Source organism: Oncorhynchus clarkii, chromosome 28, assembly GCF_045791955.1.
Source record: "Oncorhynchus clarkii lewisi isolate Uvic-CL-2024 chromosome 28, UVic_Ocla_1.0, whole genome shotgun sequence".
Taxonomy (NCBI): Eukaryota; Metazoa; Chordata; class Actinopteri; order Salmoniformes; family Salmonidae; genus Oncorhynchus; species Oncorhynchus clarkii.
This window is the reverse complement of record NC_092174.1, coordinates 31,191,988-31,200,813: the sequence shown is the minus strand read 5'-3', so window position 1 is coordinate 31,200,813 and position 8,826 is coordinate 31,191,988. Positions and strand designations below refer to the sequence as shown.

The 8,826-nt window shown below is 44.7% G+C and overlaps 1 protein-coding gene across 1 annotated transcript in view; it reads left to right on the top strand.

Moving 5' to 3' along the window:
• The first annotated feature begins 1,802 nt into the window (after positions 1–1,802).
• LOC139386491 (disabled homolog 1-like) overlaps positions 1,803–8,826 on the top strand; it is a 40,426-nt gene continuing 33,402 nt past the window's right edge. Inside the window, exon 1 of the mRNA XM_071132060.1 lies at positions 1,803–2,133. Within this exon, the coding sequence (XP_070988161.1) occupies positions 2,043–2,133 (91 nt within the window). The 5' untranslated portion in view covers positions 1,803–2,042. The remainder of the gene's footprint in view (positions 2,134–8,826) is intronic.

Genomic DNA, 8,826 nt, shown 5'->3' with positions numbered 1-8,826 from the left:
ACAGCTATCTGGGATTAGTTTTTTAAGGAAAACGCCAGCCTACCACTTATTTTGGTAAATATCAAAAGTTCAAATGACCATGAAACAGATTCCCAGATCCCAGATTGTACCTTTTAAACACAGAAATAACCTTGGTGATCTAGATGGAAACAAACATGTGACAGCGAGACGAGACTACACAGTTGAGCGATGAATTAATATCTGTCGTTCTCATGCTTTAATTAATGTAATAAGGACTAATGCTGGAATGTGTTTGTCATGTTAATTACCAGTGGCTAATTTCATACACACACACACACACACACACACACACACACACACACACACACACACACACAGAGAGAGAGACAGACACAGACACGCACACAGACACGCACACACACTGTCATTAGCTAAGGCTAAATGTCTTCCCTGTCTCTTCCAGTGCTAATGGAGGGAGGGACAGAGATGTACAACAGAAGGACAGTCTCTGAAGTGTCCTACCAAAGAGGAATACCAGTACTCAACCTGGACTAAAGAATAATACAGTACTACAACAACAACCCATGTGTTCTCTTTGGAAGGAGGAATTCACCAATCACTAAGTGGGATCTGCACTAAAGAGCAATAGAGGGACCATGTAATACTTGACCTAATTTGAGGAACATCTAGCCACCATGTTAGAACTAGTCTGAAGCAGAAGGACCACTACAACATCTACCTGTCATCAGCTCTACCAGGATGGGTCCAAATTGAAGGAGATTTGAACCCCTGGATCTCTTCACCAAAGAGGAATAACACCAGGCTTCTCACCATGGACTTGGAGGAAAACTCTGTCCTAGACCTGGAGTAGAGGGAGTAGTGGCTCTGTCCTAGACCTGGAGTAGAGGGAGAAGTGGCTCTGTCCTAGACCTGGAGTAGAGGGAGAAGTGGCTCTGTCCTAGACCTGGAGTAGAGGGAGTAGTGGCTCTGTCCTAGACATGGAGCAGAGGGAGTAAAGGCTCTGTCCTAGACCTGGAGTAGAGGGAGTAAAGGCTCTGTCCTAGACCTGGAGTAGAGGGAGTAGTGGCTCTGTCCTAGACCTGGAGCAGAGGGAGTAGTGGCTCTGTCCTAGACCTGGATTATAGGGAGTAGTGGCTCTGTCCTAGACCTGGAGCAGAGAGAGTAGTGGCTCTGTCCTATACCTGGAGCAGGGGGAGTAGTGGCTCTGTCCTAGACCTGGAGTAGAGGCTCTGTCCTAGACCTGGAGTAGAGGGAGTAAAGGCTCTGTCCTAGACCTGGAGCAGAGAGAGTAAAGGCTCTGTCCTAGACCTGGAGCAGAGAGAGTAGTGGCTCTGTCCTAGACCTGGAGTAGAGGGAGTAAAGGCTCTGTCCTAGACCTGGAGCAGAGAGAGTAAAGGCTCTGTCCTAGACCTGGAGCAGAGAGAGTAGTGGCTCTGTCCTAGACCTGGAGCAGAGGGAGTAAAGGCTCTGTCCTAGACCTGGAGCAGAGGGACTAAAGGCTCTGTCCTAGACCTGGAGTAAAGGCTCTGTCCTAGACCTGGAGCAGAGGGAGTAGTGGCTCTGTCCTAGACCTGGAGTAGAGGGAGTAAAGGCTCTGTCCTAGACCTGGAGCAGAGGGAGTAGTGGCTCTGTCCTAGACCTGGAGTAGAGGGAGTAAAGGCTCTGTCCTAGACCTGGAGCAGAGGGAGTAGTGGCTCTGTCCTAGACCTGGAGCAGAGAGAGTAGTGGCTCTGTCCTAGACCTGGAGCAGAGAGAGTAGTGGCTCTGTCCTAGACCTGGAGCAGAGAGAGTAGTGGCTCTGTCCTAGACCTGGAGCAGAGAGAGTAGTGGCTCTGTCCTAGACCTGGAGCAGAGAGAGTAGGGGCTCTGTCCTAGACCTGGAGTAGGGGACAGGGGGTAGGGGACAGTTGAGTTGTGGGCAGTCCAAAGGAGGTAGGGTGTGTGTGATAACCATCCTGGAGTAGGGGATAGGGGACTAGTCCACAGGAGGCAGCAGAGGAGTGATAACCCCATGGTGGATCTGCTGTGAGGAGGACTGTGGACAGGAAGGACCCAGGAGGATGTCATCAGCCGGAGGAGAGTCAGCCAGCTCGGAGCTCCAAGCAGGTGTCAAAACCAGCACTCTGAGACGGGAGTCCAGGAGGACTAAAGGTAATAAATCTAGATGCAAACACATTAAATACATGGATGTAATGTATGCTACGCACCCCCCCCCCCCCCCAACACACACACACACACATACACACACACTCACAGTGGCTCACACATGCCATTGGTTTTGCATGAATACACCCACATGCAAACGCGTACACACACACACACACATACAAAGGGAAGGTACAAATTGAGTTTTTATATTCTATTGCATTCTAACCCACCCACACACCAGATGGGAAGGTATGGTAAAAACTGTACATACATGTTACAGCAACCCACACAAAGCACACAGACGAAATGTACACTGTATTAATAGTGAGTCATTGTAGATGTGGATAAATGTCATTCCTCCAATCAGAGAAACCTTCAGTCAGCCTTCAGTCACAGAGAGAGAGAGAGAGAGAGAGAGAGAGAGAGAGAGAGAGAGGGGGGAGAGAGAAAGAGAGAGAGAGAGAAAGGGAGAGAGAGAGAGAGGTAGAAACTGAGCTGCACTTCCTAAACTCCTGCCCAATGTATGACCATATTAGAGACACATATTTCCCTCAGATTACACAGATCCACAAAAAATTCGAAAACAAATCCAATTTTGATAAACTCCCATCACAGCAGCAATCACAGCAGCAAGATTTGTGACCTGTTGCCACGAGAAAAGGGCAACCAGTGAAGAACAAACACCATTGTAAATACAACCCATATTTATGCTTATTTATTTTATCTTGTGTCCTTTAACCATTTGTACATTGTTAAAACACTGTATATATATAATATGACATTTGTAATGTCTTTATTGTTTTGAAACTTCTGTATGTGTAATGTTTACTGTTCATTTTTATTGTTTATTTCACTTTATATATTAACTTTATATATTATCTACCTCATTTGCTTTGTTAACACATGTTTCCCATGCCAATAAAGCCCTTGAATTGAATTGAATTGAATTGAGAGAGAGAGAGAGAGAGAGAGAGAGAGAGAGAGAGAGAGAGAGAGAGAGAGAGAGAGAGAGAGAGACTCCAGAGCTGGCCTGCTCCACCCAGAGACTCATCCAGATGCAGCAGATCTAGAGCAGCTATTGGCTGTAGCCAGGGGGGTGGTAGTGTCATGATTTAGGTGTCATGGACAGGGGAACTCACACCATGTCGCTTTGATGAACACCATAAGTGATGTAATAGGCCAAGGCAGCCTCAGAATGATCGCAGTGAGATTGAAATGGGATTGAATTGGCTGAGAGGGAATAAAGAGAGAGTTGAGGGAGAGAAGTAGAGAGAGGAAGAAAAATGGATTATGCTTGCTTCTCTCTCACTCGCTCCCTGCCCTGCTCTCCTTTCATCCCTCCTCATTCCCTCCCTCCCTCTTGCCATCTCTGCGTCCATGAATAAAGCCACTCCAGTGGTACAGTAAATATGCCTTCTCCTAGAACAGAAGCAGCAGCAGCAGGGCTCTGGGGCCAGGTCCTCTGGGGCCAGGTCCTCTGGGGCCGTTTTACTAGATCTGTCCGTCGGATCACACCAGATAAATGGTCGGGCTGGTGGAGAGCCTATCGATTTGAGTTAAGTGGAGGAGGGAAGAGAGAGGTAGGCTTATTACACACATGGCCATGCGATGCGACTCGATGGGCCACTGGTGGAGAGAGAATGGACAGGCTATCAGAGCATGTTATCAGGGCAGGCTTTAGCATGTTAATCAGATGTGCTGCTGCTTGCGGGCTGTTGAAGCTATCACTGGAGATGCCCTTTAGATTCATAGTAATGGTAATGGAGTTAGCATGGAGATTGATGCACACTGTCATACAGCCCTGTGCTCAGAGAGGTGACTGACTGGGCTGTGTGAAGGACCATCTCAAGGTGTATTGGCAGGATGGATGGTTGGATTGGGGGGTGGGTGGATGTATGGATCGGTGGGTGGGTGGCTGGGTGGGTGGGTGGTTGGATGAGTGGATGGTTGGTTGGTTGGTTGGTTGGATGGATGGATGGATGGGTGGGTGGATGTATGGATCGGTGGGTGGGTGGGTGGTTGTATGGATGGATGGATGGTTGGATGGGTGGGCGGTTGGTTGTTTGGTTGGTTGATTGGTTGGTTGGTTGGTTGGTTGGCTGGTTGGTTGGTTGGTTGGTTGGTTGGTTGGTTGGTTGGTTGATTGGTTGGTTGGTTGGTTGGTTGGTTGGTTGGTTGGTTGGTTGGTTGGGTGGATGGTTGGTTGGTTGGTTGGTTGGTTGAATGGAAGGATGGATGGGTGGATGGATGGATGGCAGAGCTTTAGACAAAGACTGTACTTGTTTGGCTAGGTGGGTGGGCAGATTATAAAGTAGGTTAATATAAGTGTGTTTTCAGAGGAAATGTGGCTATTTCTCTCATTGTGCTTAATTTTTCCTGTGATATCTCCCAATAAAAAATAAAATATGTAATATACTTATAAATGAAAAGAGGTGCAACCCATCTATAATAAGGACAAATCCTTTTAGCCTTTTATATTTGAGCCTTTTTGTCTGAGAGATTTGATCCATGGTGTTCTCTAGCCAGACCAGATGTTAGAAAATCCAACCCTTACTGCAGTGTGTGTGTCTTCCTGCCTGTGAAGGTAAAGGCAAGCCTCCCCTCTGCCCATCGATGGAATTGCTTCACATGCGTGACTTCACTCTATCTCCATAGCAACTGTGGCTCGTCAACTGTAATCTGTGCAACAAAAAAATTCAATTCGTCAAAAGAAGGGAAAAAAAAGCCTCAGCATATATCTACAGTCAGTAAGTATTGCAATGGCAGAGTTGAAAGATGCCCTAGATTTAAACATCATTATGACCCCGTACATTTTAGCTCGACTTCATCTTCTCTTCCAATCACAATTAGGTAATGGGGACACTTTAAACTCCCTCTAGTTATTAACCAGTTTATCATCGGAAGTCCCACTAGGCCATCATAGGCTACTCAGAGGTGTCACGCACCGACATGTTTATTGAGAAGGCAGTGAAATGAAATATATTTTATATATTTAATCAATAATAGAATCTATCTTCTAAATTGTTATATTGAAAAAAGATCAAATTGGGGGCACATGCCCCTCAGTTTCAATAGGCATGACACCTCAGATCATACTTTTGTAATAATTTCTGTAATGATTCTGTAATTTACCCCCTGCTAAAGAGTCACCTGATCATCACAACCCAGCCAAAGCACATCAATACATTTAGCAGACACTCCTATCCAAAATGTCTTATCGTAGTGAGTGCATATATTTTCACACATTTTTCATACATTTTTCATACTTTTTTCAATAGTTGTGTGTAACTGTGATGTGATCAATGTGATCAATGTAATGTGACTGTTTTGATGATGTGCACAATACCTAATTGGTTTAACTAGCTCTGGTCCAGGGCATTAGTGTGGCTTGCTAACACTGAGCCTTCAACAAAGGTCCACAAACACCCTGGAACAGAGCTAAGTGTATCCTACTTCCCAGTCTGTGTCCATGGAATCCAGTAATGTGTGCTGATGTTTAGTAAAAGTGTGTGTATGTGACGTGTGTGTGCTGAGGCTTGTGAATGTTACTTCATCCACAAACACAGGGGATGTAAAGGAAGGCAAGGAATGAGGAGGCAGATGGTGCAGACAGATTTGTCCTACTCTACTCTGCTCTACTCTGCTCTAGTGTACTTGACTCTACTCTTCTATACTCTACTGTAGTTTACTCTACTCTACTCTGCTCTGCTCTACTCTACTCTACTCTACTCTACTGTAGTTTACTCTACTCTAGTTTACTCTACTCTACTCTGCTGTAGTTTACTCTACTCTACTCTAGTTTACTCTACTCTGCTCTACTCTGCTCTAGTGTACTTGACTCTACTCTTCTATACTCTACTGTAGTTTACTCTACTCTGCTCTACTCTGCTCTAGTGTACTTGACTCTACTCTTCTATACTCTACTGTAGTTTACTCTACTCTACTCTGCTCTGCTCTGCTCTACTCTACTCTACTCTACTGTAGTTTACTCTACTCTAGTTTACTCTACTCTACTCTGCTGTAGTTTACTCTACTCTACTCTAGTTTACTCTACTCTACTCTGCTCTGCTCTGCTCTACTCTACTGTAGTCTACTCTACTCTACTGTAATTTACTCTACTCTACTGTAGTTTGCTCTACTCTACTCTAGTTTACTCTACTCTGCTCTACTCTGCTCTAGTGTACTTGACTCTACTCTTCTATACTCTACTGTAGTTTACTCTACTCTACTCTACTCTACTCTACTCTACTCTACTCTACTCTGCTCTGCTCTGCTCTACTCTACTCTACTCTAATCTAGTTTACTCTACTCTGCTCTAGTGTACTTGACTCTACTCTTCTATACTCTACTGTAGTTTACTCTACTCTACTCTGCTCTACTCTATTCTACTCTACTGTAGTTTACGCTACTCTAGTTTACTCTACTCTACTCTGCTCTACTCTACTCTACTCTAGTTTACTCTACTCTAGTTTACTCTACTCTGCTCTACCCTAGTCTACTCTACTCTACTGTAGTTTACTCTACTCTCTGTAGTTTACTCTACTCTACTCTAGTTTACTCTACTCTGCTCTAGTGTACTTGACTCTACTCTTCTATACTCTACTGTAGTTTACTCTACTGTACTCTACTCTGCTCTACTCTAATCTGCTCTACTCTACTCTAGTTTACTCTACTTTACTGTAGTTTACTCTACTCTACTCTGCTCTACCCTAGTTTACTCTACTCTACTGTAGTTTACTCTACTCTACCCTAGTTTACTCTACTCTACTGTAGTTTACTCCACTCTACTGTAGTTTACTCTACTCTGCTCTGCTTTACTCTACTCTACTCTAGTTTACTCTACTCTACTCTGCTCTACTCTACTCTACTCTAGTTTACTCTACTCTGCTCTGCTCTACTCTACTCTAGTTTACTCTACTCTACTCTGCTATACTCTAGTTTACTCTAGTCAGGTCTTCATATTTTATGCTGCTTCTTAGCCCCAGCAGACCAGAAGAAGATAGAACAGGAGAACTTCTGTAAGAATAACTGGCTAAAGCGAAGTTGTGAATGAACACTCTGACGAAGTGACACATTCAAATTGCACATGTATGCATTCATATTATCAATAGACAATGATGCACAAATAGATGGGTAACATCCTCGTAACGTTCAAAGGTTCATCTTTATTGGATGCTGGGCTCCCGAACCAATGTTGCGGTTGCCAACTACTCATATCTGGAGGGCCACGTATGACTCTCCATCTGGTGCCATCCTGCCATCTGTCCTTTCCTCGTCCCCATTTAACTGAGGCGGGGGGCACAGACACTATCTTCTCACAGCCAGCTAGTCCATTGACTCCACTCCGTAACTAGTATGGTTCTCTCAATAGGCTGAGGTATTTTCGTCTCAGGTGGGTAATTGGAGTGCTTTAGTCTGAATTGATCCAGAAACCAGTTACACTACTGCACCCACGCTCTACTACACCCACAAATCAAACAAATCAAAATGTATTTGTTACATGCGTCAAATACAATGGATGTGAAATGCTTGCCTTTGATCCTTCCTCAACGATGCAGAGTTTAATTTTTTTTTGATAAATAGCGGAATAAAATACACAACAATGGAGCTATACAGGGATCTGGTATCAGATCAATGTGGAACTATATACAGGGAGTACCAGTACCAGATCAATGTGCAGAGGTATGAGGTATTTGAGGTAGATACTGTATGTAAATGAAGGCAGGGTAAAGTGACTAGAAATCAGGATAGATAATAATAATAATACGAGTAAGAATAAAGAACAGAGTAGCAGCAGCATATGAGTGTGTGTGTGTGTGTGTGTGTACACTATATATACAAAACTATGTGGACACCCCTTCAAATGACTGAATTTCAGACACACTCATTGCTGACAGGTGTATAAAATCAAGAACACAGCCATGCAATCTCCATAGACAAACATTGGTAGTAGAATGGCCTTACTGAAGAGCTCAGTGACTTTCAACGTGGCACCGTCTTAGGATGCACCTTTCCAACAGTTCGTCAAATTTCTGCTCAGCTCGAGCTGCCCCAGTCAACTGTAAGTGCTGTTATTGTGAAGTGGAAACGTCTAGGAGCGACAACAGCTAAACTGTGAAGTGGTAGGCCACACAAGCTCACAGAACGGGAACGCCGAGTGCTGAAGCGCGTAAAGCGACAAAATCCTCTGCCCTCAGTTGCAACACTCACTACAGCGTTCAAAACTGCTTCTGTAAGAAATGTCAGCAGAAGAACTGTTCGTCGGGAGCTTCATGTAATGGGTTTCCATGGCCGAGCAGCCACACACAAGCCTGAGATTACCATGCGCAATACCAAGTGTCGGCTGGAGTACTGTAAAGCTAGCCGCCATTGGACTCTAGAGCAGTGGTAATACTTTCTCTGGAGTGATGGATCACACTTCACCATCTGGCAGTTAACAGATTAATCTGTGTTTGACGGATGCCAGGAGAATGCTACCTGCCCGAATGCATAGTGCCGACTGTAAAGTTTGGTGGAGGAGGAATAATGGTCTGGGGCTGTTTTTCTTGGTTCGAGCCAGGCACCTTAGTTCCAGTTAAGGGAACTCTACACCATACAATGACATTCTAGGTGATTCTGTGCTTCCAACTTTGTTGCAACAGTTTGGGGAAGTCCCTTTCCTGTTTCAGCATGACAATGTCCCCATGCACAAAGTGA